The sequence below is a fragment of the Melanostigma gelatinosum genome (genome assembly GCF_949748355.1).
Source record: "Melanostigma gelatinosum genome assembly, chromosome: 21".
NCBI lineage: Eukaryota > Metazoa > Chordata > Actinopteri > Perciformes > Zoarcidae > Melanostigma > Melanostigma gelatinosum.
In genome coordinates, this window is record NC_136654.1 from 2,491,622 (window position 1) to 2,509,547 (window position 17,926).

Genomic DNA, 17,926 nt, shown 5'->3' on the forward strand with positions numbered 1-17,926 from the left:
TCTGCTGTTCCAAGGGCAAATTTAAGATCCTCTACCCCCCCTTCCCCTTCCCCCCCGCTGCTGTTCAGAATGTGATTTAAGGAGTATAAGCTGATCTCTGATAAGTGCCTGAGGGCAACTTCCCTCATGGCTTTCCAATCGTCCTGGTGTGTTGCAAGCTAGTGGCGAAAGCTTTGCTGTTAGCACTCTAGTCGTGACACCTTCAACAACAAAGGGAAAGTGAGAATGAGAGAGGGAAGACGAATAGTGAGGCACCGGAAATAATGTTCCTGTCTCAAACCAGACTTTAAAAAAAAATTGAATTCCCCTCCATTTTCAATTTCTCAACCGTACCGTTAGCGTTAGCATTCTATATCTTAACCACTCTGATGTAGCATCATACGCTGTGCTCAGACTGAATTTTTGCCCCACATTGTTAACAAGAAATTAAATGAGTGACTTTCCAGTTTGACTGTATGGGCCAAATAAATACAATGTGCTCAATATACTGGACAAACTGCGAAGGAGCTAGCTAGAAACGCTGGCACCCACTATGTTTTGTGCGACAGTTTGACTGCTCTCAGAACTTTCCAGAATTCCCAGTTCTTTCCAACATCAGTTGTCGATCAGCAGCTATTTCAACAACTATTAAATGCTAAAATTTACTTTTTTTTAGGATTCGCTGCTTTCCTCTTTCTAATGTAAGAATGTCTTTCGGCTTTGGAATGTTTGTTGAACACAAGGGCCCTTGTCACGGCGGCCATTTTGACATGTCATAAACATAGGTGTAATTAATCAAATTAAACCAAGAAGACCGCTGTTCGTTCCTCATGTGCAATGAGAAGCCAAAATTCTGCTTCATTTTGTTTCTGTCCAGTTTGAATGAAGTGTGTCTCGATGATGACTGTTGTCTGACTGGAGTCTGGTGGCCTTTGAGGAGAGCATATTTCTTCTGAAATTAATACATTTTAAGAACTGTCCAAATCCCTGTTGACTTTATTTATTATATATTCCCTTTCAATGAGTGTCACATAGCATCGAGCTGGAAAGGGGGCGAGAATTCCACCCAGGTGTCATGTTTCCATCGCTGACGATAGAGCTTTAGCCGATAAATACCCGCGACTATACTGCAGAGTCATTTGTCTGGCAATGAACGCTGATTGCAACCTTTCCCACTGAAGACGAAAGCTAGATGTTCGTGGCTGTTAGTGAGTTTCTTTTTGTCCAGTGGGAAAGTGTGAGCGTTTTACTTCATTTGTATCTGAGGCCCAGACAGGGAAAACCCTGGTGGCTTTTTTACTTTCAAATAAATGGGTTAAAAACTGGGTTCAGGATTAAGATTAGAATCAGGAATATAACCCCTATTATTGTAATAAATTCCTGAACTGTCAAGCAGCTGAGCTTATGTCTAGGATTAAGCCTAAGGGAACTGTTAAGGTTTGGACTAAAGGTTAATTCCACATGAAAGAAGAGATTAAATGTTCACCACAGGTTAAAATAACAAGCGTGCTGCACGTCAGGCCACAGGGAAGACAACGAGCCTATTCTAACGGTTGTAAATGGCGACATACTTGCTGTGACATCAATGACTGGAGCATGGCCAGGGTTAGGGAACGCATTCATACAAAAAGATGACGAGATGACATCGTTGTTCCTTTGTCAGGCTCGTCTTCAGGGGCGTCTCGCATTCACACAGCAGCCACACTACAAACACTGAGACAACCTCATCCCCTTGATAGTCTGGCGCTGTATCGCACTTCATGATCACACGTTTCAATGGGCCAGACAGTGTGGTTGAAGGACCTGTTTCCCCTGAATGCATGCTGACACCGCCCTCCTTATTCCGCAGACAACCTCAAAGCGCGAATGAGCCTCTCTTCCGGGCCTCTCCGCTGCAGAGAAACAGAGGCAGGCCGAGAGATATCCGACATCCAACGCGGAAAATAAAACACAAGCTGACACGCCCTTCACTTTCAAATGTTATCCCAAATCATCCCAAACTTATCTGAGCCATTTATCAAAGTCTCCAGCGTTTTATCTTTCCCCGTCCGTTAGTTTACAGCAGCGGTTCCCAAACTTTTTAGGCCACGCACCCCCTTCCACATCCAGACCGGGTTCACGCAGGTCTGTCAGCCTTCAGAACAGGCCGCGGGGCAACAACTCGTGGGTGGCGGGGTAGAGGCGAGGCAGAACACAGAAAAATAATAAAGACGAGAGTACGGCAAAGATATGTTGATGAGGAACGTATTTGTAATCTGTCAAACACAAACGTAATCAGGGAGAAAATACGTTTGTGGTCAAACGTAATTGAGAATGCATTTTAGTTTTGGGGGAACGCAATTTTTAGGAGACGGGACTGCACCGCCATTTCTTATGCTTTTAAATGTCTGCTCTGTTAAGCACTTTGTGATACTACTGTCTGTGAAAAGCGCTATATAAATAAATTCATTCATTCATTCATTCATTCATTACATTTTTTCTCTCGCGCACCCCCTAGAGGCAGCTCGCGCACCACACTTTGGGAATCCCTGGTTTACAGGATACATTTTCTGCTCGCCTGATCATTTATTCAGCCTCCAAAATCCTGACACATGCTGATGTGTTTCTATCTCCCCATCTGACTCTGTTCTGAGCCAATGGGGGGTTTTTGGACGTGGCTCAAGTCTGCCCCCTAGTGACTAGATTCCACCACGGCTGTGGAACTGCCTGCCACTCACTCTGCACCGTTTCCCATAGCTCCAAACATGATGAGTAGATTCATTTGACGTTCGTTTACGGCCTAACGTTGGCTTTTTACTTCTGGTGATTGTATTTACGCTTCAAAAAAAAATCGCTCATTTGTTTTAATAATTCAAAATCCAAGGGAAAAAATCCCATTGGCTTTTTGTCGAGGGAACCAGGGCGATGCTCACGCTGGGATTGGCCGACCAAAATACGTCATCCCTGCATCCGCCATCAATCAATCAATCAATCAATCAATCAATCAATCAATCAATCAATCAATCAATCAATCTGTAACTCTGTAATTCAAACCCCCTTGTAACTGTACTCTTATAGCTCAAGACCTGTGGTGGCTGTCTTTTATACGTCCATGTTCAGATGAGGCGCGACATTTACAGTAGGAGCCACAATTCTAGCGCGAGCCACATCTGGCACCTGGTGCACCAGAGGGGCAGCAGCGGTGCATCCGGATTATTAGGGTTCTGTCAGCGCTCTCAAAAGATGGATTTTTCAAACTTATTTTGCAATTGATGCCTTCATAACGAGCATCGTGGGGAGCGGGGGTCACTCGCCACCGCTTGTCACATCAATCATTTGAATCATCATTACCGAATTCTGCAGACACACATGCCCTGCAATGACAAGACCTTAAAGTGGGACTCTCGTACAATTCCTGTTTAGTGTTTTGCTGCACATCCATTTGTCATTAGAATCAACTCATTACCAGTGTTTCATGGTTGATTGAAGGGATTTCTTTGCGCATTAGAGATGATATATTTACCTCTCCATGTATTTAACCTTGTGCTGCTGCCGCCCTGATCGCAAAGCATTCAGTTCAGACTCGTGTTTTGAGTTTTAGGGAAATGTTACTGGGTCTGACGCAGGAACACTTCTGTAAAAGTGACTTGGCCGACATGATATTGACGTGTCTGAAAGGTGCACAATACAAAAGGAGAATGGGAGAAACAACTCTATATATATATATATACATATATATTTTTATATATAAATATATATATATATATATATATATATATATATATATACATATATATATATATATACATATATATATATATATATATATATATATATATATATATATATATATATACATATATATTTCTACCCCCACTGAGTTAATCATGCAGATGGTCGTATCAATTTTAGATGAGGGCAAACCAACGCACATAAGTGTTGAAACGGCACATTTTTTTAAAATGTATTTTTAAGTGCAGTCTTATCACTACGTGTGCTTTGGCTTCATAAATGCCACGCTGATATGTTTTTCGTGTGCATCAAACTGAATCTCTTTGAAGTGAAAATCTGCCGTCTCACAGGACACATGATGCTCTGAAGCGTTACTCTCCACTTTTTCTAAGATGAAAGCATTCTTCCTTTTGAGTTGAGGTCAAACAGAGACGGGGGAGGGGAAATAACGTTGCCACGGATGAGACATTTACACACGTCTGCTTTTTGCCCCCCCCCCCCCTTTTCCTGTTTTTGCTCTATCCCGCTGGCATCCTTGAAGTCTCCCCCCCACCTCAAAGCAAACAAGATAGGATGTAAGCACAGGCTTGTCCTGAGGTGGAGCGAAGCCGTGTATCTTTCACCATAATTGCCAAGTTCTGTGACCTGAACTCAGGGTATCAAAGGAAAGCGCACGCTCCTCCTGCACGACTACCTGGACTAAAAGCTCCTGAAGCATGAGTAACAATAGCTGCTGGGCCAACGATGGCAGCACCAATTATTGACACTCGGTAGCCATACGACGTTGATGTCACAGTACAGAATCCTCTGCAGCAGTGCTTCTGAAAGTCAGTGTGGAGAGTGTGAGGAGCATCGAAGATGGAAAAAAACCCACATGACCTCACTCACCCGTGTGGCATCTCGTCATGCAGACAGTTGTGGTTTCATTTGCCGAAGTTTAAGACACAGGTTTATGAATCCGTGCCCCCAGGCTTTTGAATAAAATAAGCCTGGTTCAATCATATTTTATTGTATCCAAATCCGGTTCGTACACTCGATTTTTCACCAGCTTTGTATTCTGGTCCCGTTTAAAGCGGCATTAATGTTTTTATGTTATTTTTTATGGCTACTTGGAGGCGGAACTCCATAACAAACGCATTAATCGCACGCATTCGACACATTTATGACCTGGCAAAGTTGAAATGACTTCCGTTTTTCGCAATCTAATTTCCCGTCTGCATTTCCAGGAGACATGGAGCAACATTAGCGTTCAATTTGGAGCCGTACTTCTTTCTGGTGGCCCATTTAAAGCTGTTCACGCTAACGTTAGCGCTGCTGCCGGCCCTTGAGCTGCTACATGTTACGTTTACCCGCTCCTTGCATAATTTGTCGTTCTGCTTTTTAGTGAAGGGTAGTTTTATTCGTGCAGCTTTCATGTCATTTGATTGTTTTGCCGTTTGCTTTTATCATCTCCGCCAGGAGATTATGCATTCGATCATGTGCGTGTGCCTCTGTCTGTCTGTCCATGGGTAACCTCACCTGCTGCTTGAGCTATTAGCCTGCACTTTTATGTTCTCGTTCCAGACTGCATGCTCAACGGCCTCTCGTTGCTGCAGTTTTATGAAAGCATTCTGGAGACAACATCTTGTATTCATTCAATCAAACATGCAGCAGCGGTCATTGCAGACACACCTGACCTGAGACCTGTGCTCTACGGAGTGCACTTGTGTTTTCATTGTTGGTTTTTAATGTGTTGCCTTGTGTAATGCACGGTGCAACACGGTTTTTAAAACACACAAGATTGTTATTTGGTCATTTGGTGAAAAAACAAAACATCCCTTTAAGGAAGTCCTGGAATTCCTTTTTAACACAATCCAATCTGAAGTGTACATACATCTAATCATGGGTTTGCTTTCAACACTATTACCTTGCTGTGCATAAAGGAATACCTTAAGGGGTTAACTGGGAAGAACCCTCACCAAAGGCTGGTTGAGTGGTACTGAGGGCCTGTGATGAGAGACTCGTCATTGCTCAGCACTGTATTTTCCAGAGGTAGCCTGAGATGTTGAATTTGTTTTCACAGCTCAATGCAGCCCTTTCCTCTCTCTGCACCCCCTCTGTCATCGTGGACTCTCTGTGTGCAGCACCTGGGGCGAGGCATGTTGCTCATCTCTGAAGCCCATTTAACAGCTCGTTACCCAATCGTCCCTTTCTCCCCGTTTCGCCGCTCATCACTTCTTGGTCAGGTTCCACTTTTGCTAATGCGGTGGAAATGAGCCATGGGCATTGCGAAGCGAAGTAGAGCAGATTTGCGGCGGCATTTTACCACTGCACACCATGAAAACACAAACAGGCTCGACACACACACACACACGCACGCACACCCACACACACACACACACACACACACACACACACACACACACACACACACACAGGCAGTGGATACACAAGAGAGGCTGAGGACAGAAACCTCAGAGGTTAGCCATATAATTCAATTGGACAGCAGTTTAAATACACAAAGGCCGTGGCATTACACTGCACATAATGCTTAATTAAACCGCATTAGAGGGGGTCACAGAGTGTGTGTCCCACACACACAAGTAAACTGTGAAACAGGCTCAGTCATTCTGGCCTGGGTACTGGAGTAATAACATTTAAACCTTTGTTGTTGCGAGTACCATGAACATAGCTTCCAACTTTTTTGAAATTATTACTGAAATGGCAAGTCATGTACTTTTCTCTAAATTGTTAGTATTGAGGGGTGAAAGTAGGCCGGTACGGCACTCCGCACCACTAAAACATTGCGTTACGCATCGTAGACTGTATACAAGTGGACGTAGTCATCATGACGTCACCCATCGGTTTGTGGACTGTCGTTATGGCGCCTCGAGTTTGGTGATTTCAACGACACCATCTTGAATTACAGCCGTCGCCTTGTTGTTGTTTGCAACCGATGAACGGATGTTATGTGGAATGCACCCTAAAGCATCCCCTGCTTTATGGTCTGTGACTCTAAATGGACCATAATGTACTAAATGAACATCGTGCTGTATTGAAGAAGACTTGAAACTAGAGATTGAGACCATAAACTCATGTTCACAATGTTTACTGAGGGAATAAATCAAGAGAGAAGTAGAGTCATTTTCTATAGACTTCTATACAACCAGAGGAGTCGCCCCCTGGTGGACACTAGAGAGAATGCACATTTTAAGACACTTCCACATTGGCTTCAACAGACATGCTCAGAATCTTGTATCTTGCAACCTTTAATGATTGAGATATTCAAAAATGCAATTTTCATAAACCTTTAACACATACATAAGAAACATTTGATTTGATGTAAAAACTAAAATAGAATTCTAACTTCACAGTTTAAAAATCCAATGCTCTAACAGAAACTGCCACAGTCCAAAGTTGAGAGAAATGTTCTTTGAAAAGGTCAGAGGGAGTCCAGAGTCTGCTGAGGATCGCAGGAGTTCATCATGAGGAAGAGGCGTTTGGAAAGCTCCGGACCGACGCGTCGGGTTGTGGAGGTGACGCCTTCTCCTCTGCGGATCACGAGGTCAGACAGCAGGGACGTCCTCTCGCGGTCGGTCTTGCAAAGATTGTAAGCCTGCAGAAAGACCGGCAAATATTTCATATCGACAAAAAGAAAAGAAACTTGAATGTTTGCATTTCATTTCCTGGTGCACCACGGCACGGGGTTAAGGTTACCCCTGGGCCTTTCCACGTCCCCGGGGATCCTCCCACACCGGGTGGAAATGTAGTTAACGTGGCCGCTGTGAGCAGTGCGTGAGCAGCGAGCGTGTACCTTCTGGAGCAGCTGTGGGGAGGGATACGCTGCCAGGATGGCCGAGGCCATGTCCGGACTGACTCTGTTGAACTGCTGGATCTGTCTCTTCCACACCTGCAGGAGTCCCTTCCCGGCTTTGTCCACCCGCTGCCCCCCCGCCCACTCGCTCTCCAGGTAGAACGAGAAGCCCGTCTTCTCCCGCTCTCGCCTGCGGAACACACACAGAGGAAACCATCGTTTAAACTGGGGGGGGGGCGGGGGGGGCGTAAAGAGGAGGAACTGCGAGATCGCTCACTTGAAGGGGGCTTCCGCCACCGCTCTGGTCGTCATGGTGATGTGATCCGAGAAGTCCTTCCAGGTTGACATGAAGCGGACGGAGACGCCGGTGTGAAGCTGGAGATGCACCACTGCCTGATGGGATGCCAGAGAACGCATCATCAGTGAGTGATGAATGAATCGGATCAGTTTCACAGTGAAGAATTTAACAAAGTCTGTTTCAGATCATGTAACGTGCTCATGGACGTCTTCCTCCACGAGCCGACCTACCTCCTCCACCTCGACTCGCGACACCTCAGGTTGCGCCTCATCTCCGCCGTTCTTCTTCCTCGTCCTCCCTTTCCCTCCCCCCCGCTCCTCGCCAGCCTCTCGAGAACGCTTCTTCTGGCTCCGGGACTTCTGGAATCTGCAGGCGGACCAAAACAAACCGTGAACAACCGGACAGTTCCCTTTGGCCCGCCTCCCGTCCTTTACGCATATTTCTCGCCCCCCAATTATGAAGACGTCACCTGAGGCTCCGGGTAAATATTTCCTCCTATTTGATCGACCAAACGATGATTTGAAAGCGAGGCTGTCCTTCCCTACCTGAAGTATTTCTCCAGGTCGATGACCGCCAGGCTGAGGACCTTACCGGGGTGACGCCTCTGCTGCTCCTCCACCCAGGACGTCAGAGTGGGACCAGAGCCACACTGGCCACGCCCCTCTTCCTGCATGAGACACACCCACATGCACCGCCCGCTGCTGTAAATAAACACTAGAACACCCTTCGCCATTTACCAAATGTGGATTAATCCACAAAACTGAAAATAGTCCCGAACAAAAGCAACGTTACTTTTTAGGACACTCGTGTCTTCAACTTGCATTCTCTCTACTGGCCATCAGGGGGCGACTCCTCCGGTTCCAAAATGAGTCCGAGTGTATAGAAAATGACTCTACTTCTCACTTGATTTATTTAGCGTTTTACGTTAACCACAGTACCCGCGGCTGCGTGCAAACGGAAATATTCGTGGAATTCATTCCCATTTGCCATGTAAACAACTCAGAAGTAGTATTGTCTTTCTTCGGAACAAGAGTATTTTGGGCACGTAAACGTAGTCGGTGATGACGGTGTATAACATCAGCCTTCTGTCAAGGAAAGCTTTTGGTATTTCTATTTTAACAAAAAACACATCTCGATCATTCTCTCCTTTAGTGGTTCATTCTCTCCTTTAGTGGTTCATTCTCTCCTTTAGTGGATCATTCTCTCCTTTAGTGGTTCATTCTCTCCTTTAGTGGTTCATTCTCTCCTTTAGTGGATCATTCTCTCCTTTAGTGGTTCATTCTCTCCTTTAGTGGTTCATTCTCTCCTTTAGTGGATCATTCTCTCCTTTAGTGGATCATTCTCTCCTTTAGTGGATCATTCTCTCCTTTAGTGGTTCATTCTCTCCTTTAGTGGTTCATTCTCTCCTTTAGTGGATCATTCTCTCCTTTAGTGGTTCATTCTCTCCTTTAGTGGATCATTCTCTCCTTTAGTGGTTCATTCTCTCCTTTAGTGGTTCATTCTCTCCTTTAGTGGATCATTCTCTCCTTTAGTGGTTCATTCTCTCCTTTAGTGGATCATTCTCTCCTTTAGTGGTTCATTCTCTCCTTTAGTGGTTCATTCTCTCCTTTAGTGGTTCATTCTCTCCTTTAGTGGTTCATTCTCTCCTTTAGTGGATCATTCTCTCCTTTAGTGGTTCATTCTCTCCTTTAGTGGTTCATTCTCTCCTTTAGTGGTCCATTCTCTCCTTTAGTGGTCCATTCTCTCCTTTAGTGGTTCATTCTATCCTTTAGTGGTCCATTCTCTCCTTTAGTGGATCATTCTCTCCTTTAGTGGTTCATTCTCTCCTTTAGTGGTTCATTCTCTCCTTTAGTGGTTCATTCTCTCCTTTAGTGGTCCATTCTCTCCTTTAGTGGATCATTCTCTCCTTTAGTGGTTCATTCTCTCCTTTAGTGGTTCATTCTCTCCTTTAGTGGATCATTCTCTCCTTTAGTGAATCATTCTCTCCTTTAGTGGTTCATTCTCTCCTTTAGTGGATCATTCTCTCCTTTAGTGGATCATTCTCTCCTTTAGTGGTGCTTTTTACGTACTGTAACAAGCAAACCGCACTCAGCGGTAATATGTATTAATATGTTGTAATATAGGAATGATGTGTATAAATACATCATTATAATAATAATTATTATAATATATATATTATGGACATATGTTTATAGCTATGTAATATTGCTAAATACCTTCTGCATATGGTCATTAGACTCATGACTCTGTTGCTATATTGTTTTGACATCCCTCCGTCTGTTCTGCTCTCACCTCAGCTTATATTCTCACGTCTCCGTCCTGCTGCTCGCCGTAATCTGGGTCTCATTTTATAAAGCGGCAGTCGCCGCGTTCGTGCCGTGGACGGAACGCGACGAGCACCAACCTGAATGTAGCCGTGGATCAGGGTGACGAAGTCGTCAACCGTCATCTGCATCACGACGTGGTCCTCCGGCACACACACGCCGCCGCCGTCGTCTGGCTGGAGACATGCAGGGGAAATAGACGGGAGACAACCGGTCCCAAACAATGGATGGACGCTCGTAAAACTGCCTCTGAAACCACTGTCCATTTGTCTCAAGTACATATATATATATATTTGTGCATCACCCTGAATGGAGTGCAGCAGTTCGGGAGATAACTTGTGTGTGTTATCACCTGGGCACAGGGAGCTCTCCTCATCCAGCTGACGCTGCGTGGGACGGGTTGTTTCTCTATGGCGCAGCTGCAGCCCAGAGCCTGCACCGACGCCAGCAGAGTGCCGCCTCCTTCCAGCTGCAAGAGAGCTGCAGACACCAACAAAAAAATAAAATCACGTCCAAGAACCAAACCCAGGACACAGCTTGAATAATGCCTTCCAAGCACGTGGGCTTTGTTTGCAGTATGACATGAACCTAGAGACCTGGGTCCACGGCCACCACCATGTGCTTGATGCACTCCTCGGGCCTCAAGGCCTTGGCGGCCTCCGCCAGAGCTTTCCTCTCTGCTTTCTGTCTCTCTTGTTCCTCCTTGAGTGCCTCCTTGCCCTTCTGCTGTCCCTCCCTGGCCTGCCTCCTCCGCAGAGCCTCCTCCCGGGAGGCCTGGATCTTCTCCTCCGTCCGCTTGGCGGGTTTCCTCCTGGCAGGAGAGCTGTCACCAGATGAGACCCCGCGGCTCACTGTTCTCACCTGATGGAGGCCGAGCGGCCGCTCTGACTCCGCAGACCCGTTCTGGGGGAGGAGCCGGTCGCTGGCCAGATCGGATGGCGAGCAGCGCTCAGCATCTTCCCCATTACCGACGGCAGAGGAGGTGCTAATCGCATTGCCTTGCCTCTGCTTGAGTCTCTGTGCCAAAGGGACATAAGGCGCGCAGTCATCAGAATCGCTGCTGATCATCAGCACATCAGCCGCCCCCGCGTTGCCCTTCGACGTGGCTTTTGCATCGGAGCACTCCGAATCCGGTTTCCCGGCGTGGCTCCGGGAGGCTCTGCCTCGATCCGGCTGGAGGAAGTCAAACACAGGCAACTCCTCATCGAGGTCACTGGTGGAGTCACTGTAGCTGCCCATGGTGCTTCACGTGCAAGCACAGGTTCCTGTATTTGAGATAAGAACACATTTAATTACATCGAAAGGACCAAGCTTTGGGACAGATGTATCTTTTCTTCCACACACAGACACCCAACCAAGCTTCATTCAGAAATCTTAAAAAAACTGTTTATCTTAATTTGAAGTATGCTTGTTAACGCCCACAACCGTGTTTTGGTGTCAGAGAAAAAAGGATGTCAGTGAGCAGTAACGTTGGCTTCCATAATGTATCCATGCTCAGGTGAAATGGATACATTACTTCTAGCTTTGCAACATTGGGCAGAACTTGCCAATAAGAAAATAAGTTACTTTTTTAACTTTGTTTGGCGCAGCATTTATGTTCCCTCAAAAACAAACAGGCGCACCAAGGGTGAGCCAAGCCCAATGCTACTGACTTAACGTTACACACATCGAAAACATTCACCAACACTGAGCAGCCGACGTTAAAACAGAAAGAGACGAAGTCAGCTGGAAGCTCACTCTGCTTTTCATACTCACTTTACACGAAATCTCGCATGCAGATGCGCGTTATTTAAGAAGTTAGTACTACTTGCACTAACTAGATTTAGCACACTGTCTGCACATAAAGTTGTTTTGCATAAGAGCCCATTTGATTTCCCGGGTAATGTTGCATTCAGGTTTATGGAACGACACTAAACTTCCGTTCACCAGTCTTTTCTCTTTTAGCCTGTGCTCTTAACGTTAAACTCATTTCGTAAGTGAACCATTTTGGTTTCGTTTATAAAAACCTAAAAGTAATGTTTGCCTTCAACTGCCATTAACTTAATTTGCATAGTGACATGGTATTTTGTAAGTCATAAACTCAGAATCCTACAAACTTCAACGCATTTAAAACAGTATAAAACAGTAATAGTATTTGTAATCTGCTGATACGGTCGGGGATCTTGAACGCAGCAAAAAAAATAAAACGGATGTGACGCAAATACGCAGACGACGTCAGTGACATCGTTCAAGATGGCGGCGCTGGCGTCCTTGATGCTGAAGTCCAGAGCAGGTATCTAAATTTAGGTTTTATACGTTCTCCCAATATTTACAAGTTGCTCGTGCGAACGTGAGAAATGCGCATATTTATTCTCAGCAGCTCCGTGCTTTCTGTAAACTTTTTGCAACGTTTTAAATCTGTTACATGCTAATTTAGCTAACTAGCAGAGCTAGCTCAATGTGTAAATCAGCACCGAATGTCACAGACACTTCATGCATATGAGCAAACGACTTCAGACGTACGCAGGGAATTCCTGCCGTTTGGTTATTCGTGACACACTAACTTAAGTTGGTTCTTCGTTATGGGATGTGGTAACTGTGTGTGTAATTATGTGACTTGACGTGAATTTGTTCGTGCTGCTGGTTTCAGGTCTGCTGGTACCTGGCCAGACCTCTCTGCTGGACTCTGTGAGGTTTGCGTCAAAGAAGGCCGGTGGCAGCAGCAAGAACGTCGGCGGAAAGAGCCCCGGCCGCAGATATGGCTTTAAGAAACAAGATGGTAATAACACCATTTTAAACCACTTCCCTTAAGTGCTGTAGCTATTCCGCCTCAAGTTCATTTACACGTGAGCGCCTGGTACTACACAGATTATTATTGTTATTCAAACCACAGTAAAATAGATAAAGTTATGCGCAACGTTAGGTGAAATTAATCACATATTGTTAAAGGAGAAGGCTAGAAATTTAGTATGTTTTTCTTACTTTTAATAACTCAAATGAAAAAAAACAACTCATGAAAAAACCCAAACAATATATTTATATGAAATCCACCTTGCCCAAATAATGCAGTCTAATACAACAGAAACAATGCGAAATGCTGAGTGAGTTCGAATTGGGCTTTTATTTTGAAAGGTTAAAAAATGAGAGGAGTGTAGCTGTTGTGTGCAGCCATTGACAATATGGAAAATAATATCGAGTTGTTGCCTGTTCACGCTCCATGGTTTTATTTATTTAGGCCTACTGGGCTACACCGTGTTTTGACTTGGTAGCGGTTGGGCAATGCACCCTGGTACATGTAGGCACTCCAGCTCCATGTGCAGAAGAACTGTCTCTGTCAATATAGCACACACTGAGGAATGCATTGCTCCCATGGACTACATTTACCACTAGCCCTGACTGGACATCCAGTTTTACCTTGAACCGAACGACTATTTTGGAGGCTGAAGTTTGGGCTGCTGTAGAACTGTATTCTATTACACAGAGGTGTTCACATAATGTGGACAATAACAGGAGTTATCTAACCTCTCTTTCCATCTGGTCTCAAGGTAATTATGTCAATGCAGGTAACATCCTTGCAACACAGAGGCTGATGAGGTATCACCCAGGAGCGCACGTAAGCAACACTTTCTATTTAAACTCAAACGTTGATCCGGTGTAGTGGAAATGGACACATTGTCACCGCGCATCTCTCCTCCTGGTCACCGTCCCCCGTCCCGCAGGTGGGCATGGGAACCAACAAGACTCTCTTTGCTCTGGAGGAGGGCTACGTCAAGTTCACCAAGGAGGTCTACGTCCCGCCACCACGCAGCCTCGAGTCCACCCGGGTCATCACCAAGCTGCCCAAAGGAGCCGTGCTCTACAAGACCTTCATCAGCGTCCTGCCAGTCAAACAGGAGGGTAAGTTTAAACTGGTGGAAATGGTCTAAGACTGGACTGGACTGGGACGTCGTTGTTTCTCGCGGTGGACCCCGATCGAGAAGGAATTGTTTTTGACACTTTCGCTGATTTCTGGAGATCTAAGTGAAGAGCGCCCCATCAGCCAGAGAGCGGTCGGTGGACACCTGCGCACTCTCCCTGACTTCCTGTCTGAGTTCCGTAAATATGTGACACACTCTATGGCACCTACAAACAGAAGTTAAACTCTGTCACGCATGGATTTTTATTTATTGTTTTTCAGTTTATTTTCACAAAACGTAACTGAATGAACTGTATGAAGAAAAACATGTTCCAGTGAACATTTACAGATTTTGTGTAATTGGAGTCAACGTGGGGATTGCCTGTATTTGATCATAATATCATCCCTATGTAGTCCATGATATGGGTGCATAACTACGGTGTCATTTGTTACAGTGACCGTTCACTGAGATCACTTCACTCAGGACAACCCACCTAATGAGCTGTGCTGTGATACTGAACTGTATTAAAGTTTTATATGTGAAAGTCTTTGCATGTAATGACTTGGCTTTTGTGTCGGGGGTATTTATCGTGTGATATATTAGTATTTGTCGGTTTCTCTGCTTCAGTGATGAGCAGAGAGAATGACGGAGCCTGCTGAAGTGAACAAGCTTTTCAGGAGAGGAGCTCCAGTCGCGGTTGTTGAGACTCGCTCGAGACAAATAGGCAGAGGAGCACAAACCGGCATAAAAACCACTCTGTCCACATGAACCCAATCAATTATGTTACTCACGTTCTTAACCGAAGATGAATTCGGACACACTGACGACTGAAGAGTTGTGCACACATTTAAAATGACTGACAGGACATTAGATCAGAGATGAGATTTGTCTGTAAGGCTAAGCCCGGGCTGTTTGGAGATTCCACTATCAACCGAATGCAACGAAGCACATTACCGCAATACTTTGTTAAAGCCCATTTTGAGCAATTAGTGTTTAAAATATCAATCATTTAACACAGATCACAGATTGTTGGATATTGATTCACAGATATTTAATGTTGGAGTGATTCAGATTTGTAGCTGATCTTATGTGTTGCATGGAGAACATTTTGTTTGGGAAATTTGCAATACCAAAACTGACCGCAAGATGTAGTACAATACTACATTACTTTATGCTCCGTTGGAGTCACCAGTATTAGGTCCACATTGCTGGTTTGTTTCTTCATATATTGGATAAAGTTACAGGAAGAAATGAGTCATTTTAAGAAGGATACCTCAAAGGGTTAGGGTTACTCAGTGACGGGTAGAAGGAGACCGTTATCAGGCCTTGGTCTTCATTTAAACGGCCCCTGTCTGGAACTTGTTGGGAATAGTACGAGCTTACCAGCGAGATATCTTTTCAGCATTTCTGTGAAAGAGTTTCAACAGGAATTAAGATAAACAGGATCTGCTGTAGCTCAGCGGCTTGTGGGAGTGCGGGTAACGCCTGGTACACTACATGGGAGTTGGAACGTCGTGATGGATGTGAGGAGTTTGCAGACGTGGCGTTCTATTTCTGAGATGTTGGAGGATAACGCTGTCTAATTGGACGGCATACGAAGATGAAAATGAGCGATATCTCCATAAACCCAGAGTGTAAGCGATTGGATTATTGGACATGTGCTACGCCGCTTGTTTGTCGTCCTCTTCCAAATGACTCATGAAAGTTACTGAGTAGCCACCGGCTATTGTGCGAGATCTGCAATTCTTGGTTCTCAGTCCAGGCCGGTGTCAGCAGACACAAAGTTAGATGGATTAGCATGAACTTTTGCACAACAGATTCATGGTCCTCAGAGGATGAAACTTACTGACTATTGATCTCCTGGCTTTTCCTCTAGCGCCTCCAGCAGGTATAACGTTTTGTTTGTTTTAAAGTTTAATATCTCAACAACTATGAGATGAATTTGGTAGATATTCAAGGTTCCCAGATGATGAATCCTACTGATTTTAATGTTTTTCGTACATTCTGCCAAGTAGTGAATTAATAATCCTGGTCATCCTGGGTGTTGGTACACAGCATTAGCACTGTGATGGTCTAAATGTTGTTTCTAGACTCCTATAAGAGTAAAAGCCTGATGAGAACACTGGACATTCAGGATTGAATTGGTGTCAAATCTGTTAAATTCAAAGAGGTTGAATTAAAAACCTTCCGTACTAAAATATCAGTCTCTAAAGAATCACATTTGTCAAACATTTAAGTCCATTCTCCTATTTGACCATTCTTTGAAAAGCACGATGTAAAAGCTGCCTGGGAATGGACAATGCAGAGATGTGTCATTGTCAGCCTTGGGGCGCGTACAGCCAGAGTTGTTGTCATGAGAATACCTCCAAGCAGAATCACAGTGATCCATCAACAGCTCTGCCTCAAAGCACAAGCATTCCCTTCCCGAAACTTTTCTTCTGTCGTCAGCCTCTTGGCTCGAACAACCGCAGCCCCTCTTCATCATTCTGTGACTTGGCAAAACGAACTCCAGGGCGATGAGACGGACAGAAACCTGCGGCTCTGTGCCGGGCAGTAGGAGGTAGACGTGCCGCGGGTTGTTGACCGGGGTGGTGCGTGTCTTCATTGAGCTCTGAGTTGTGACCCTGGGGTTGGACTGATGGGTGAACATCCAGAGAGCGCCGATTTGCAGCTGGAATGTCAACGGATTGACGAAGGGTTTCGTCATACGGAGGTGGAGGGCAGAATGGAATGTGACAAAAGGAAATATTTTTGATCTCATCCATCTAAACGTGTACTTTAAAGGTGACTCCCAGATTCTTACACACAAAGATCAGTTTACAACAGCTGCGTAATAAAACTAAGGCCGTCAAAAATCTGAGAAAACAACCAGAAGGATGTCCGCAGGGTTTTTCCATGTTTGGCTTGAAATCTACACATTTATAACAAAAAGGCTGTTTTGCAATACAGGTATTTATACCAACAAGGGAAGATGGAACAAAAAGATGCTCTTTGTATCAGTCGTATCATTATGTGAAATCTTACAGCATTGCTCGGCAACGCTTGCAATTTCTTCATCAATTCCAATAGGTCTTGTATGCTCGTCGCAGGAGTCTGTGGTGAAACAGATGTGAGACTTCCAGCTGTCGCCACGCACATTATGGACGGCTTTCAAACCAAACGTGTCTTCTGACTCACCAGTTAGTAACCTGAGAGAGCAGGGCAGTGGAGTTCCAGCAGAAACACCCCAGAAAGCTGACTCTTGTGCAAACTCTAGTGGGGTTTTAGAAGATGAAGTGTTTTCGTCATCGATGAACAAACGGCAGCATGACTTTATTTGTGGAGACTGAAGCTGAGGAAACCAGTGTGGAGTGGTGAGGTCTCATGTCTACATGGGCCGTTAAACATTGTTGTGATAAAGAATTTTTGACCATTTAGATTTTTTGAAGTTTTCATGTAATTTTCATGTCAGTTATATTTTCCGTCATTTTCCATATATTACTAATATAATTATAATAATGCTTCTAATATAATACTTTCAATGACGAAGACCAAAACAAAGTTGGGATGAAATCACATGTAAACAGACCACGTTGCAGTTTTATTTATCTGCTGTGTGTGTGTGTACGTTACAAAATATGTTCTTTCTTAAACTGTTATATTATATTTTTGATATAAGATTTGTATTTTTTTGGAAGCTAAATTGACAAATACACAAATAAGTTTTGAATTTGAATAGAAAGTTGGCAGAATTGAACAAAAACGAACCTCTATGAGCTGCAACGCGAGGCTGTTCAATAATGTATTACATGTAGAGTGTTTGCATCTGATAGTTGACCACATCATCATCTTCATCCTCCTCATCTCCTCTTCGATGCCTGCATCCCCCCCCCCGCTTGTATCGTATCCGTATCCGTGATCACGACATGCCTTTTAAAATACAGAGGAGAAGGCTGCGTGGGGAGGG

The 17,926-nt window shown here is 44.7% G+C and overlaps 2 protein-coding genes across 2 annotated transcripts; one reads left to right on the plus strand and one right to left on the minus strand.

Annotated features, from left to right (window-relative positions):
• Positions 1-6,920: 6,920 nt before the first annotated feature.
• On the minus strand, positions 6,921-11,967 carry eme1 (essential meiotic structure-specific endonuclease 1). The gene is made up of 9 exons (XM_079293035.1): positions 11,861-11,967; positions 10,702-11,370; positions 10,458-10,585; positions 10,186-10,281; positions 8,327-8,448; positions 8,012-8,147; positions 7,761-7,876; positions 7,484-7,673; positions 6,921-7,285 (listed from the first exon to the last, which is right to left on the minus strand). The coding sequence occupies exons 2-9, from the start codon at positions 11,342-11,344 to the stop codon at positions 7,112-7,114; spliced, it is 1,605 nt and encodes a 534-aa protein (XP_079149161.1). The 5' UTR covers positions 11,345-11,370; positions 11,861-11,967; the 3' UTR covers positions 6,921-7,111.
• Positions 11,968-12,328: 361 nt separating this feature from the next.
• mrpl27 (mitochondrial ribosomal protein L27) lies at positions 12,329-14,527 on the plus strand. Its single transcript, XM_079293209.1, has 4 exons — positions 12,329-12,377; positions 12,735-12,863; positions 13,630-13,697; positions 13,804-14,527. The coding sequence occupies exons 1-4, from the start codon at positions 12,338-12,340 to the stop codon at positions 14,008-14,010; spliced, it is 444 nt and encodes a 147-aa protein (XP_079149335.1). The 5' UTR covers positions 12,329-12,337; the 3' UTR covers positions 14,011-14,527.
• Positions 14,528-17,926: the final 3,399 nt, after the last annotated feature.

Bases quoted from the DNA above. Each gene is read 5' to 3' on its own strand.
- eme1 (XM_079293035.1), bottom strand. From the start codon at position 11,344: ATGGGCAGCTACAGTGACTCCACCAGTGACCTCGATGAGGAGTTGCCT. The intron at 10,282-10,457 runs GTGATAACACAC...GCATGTCTCCAG, and splicing joins GGAGAGCTCCCTGTGCCCAG to CCAGACGACGGCGGCGGCGT. The intron at 7,286-7,483 runs GTACACGCTCGC...GTCTTTCTGCAG, and splicing joins CCCCACAGCTGCTCCAGAAG to GCTTACAATCTTTGCAAGAC.
- mrpl27 (XM_079293209.1), top strand. From the start codon at position 12,338: ATGGCGGCGCTGGCGTCCTTGATGCTGAAGTCCAGAGCAG. The intron at 12,864-13,629 runs GTAATAACACCA...TCTGGTCTCAAG, and splicing joins TGGCTTTAAGAAACAAGATG to GTAATTATGTCAATGCAGGT. The intron at 13,698-13,803 runs GTAAGCAACACT...CCCGTCCCGCAG, and splicing joins GGTATCACCCAGGAGCGCAC to GTGGGCATGGGAACCAACAA.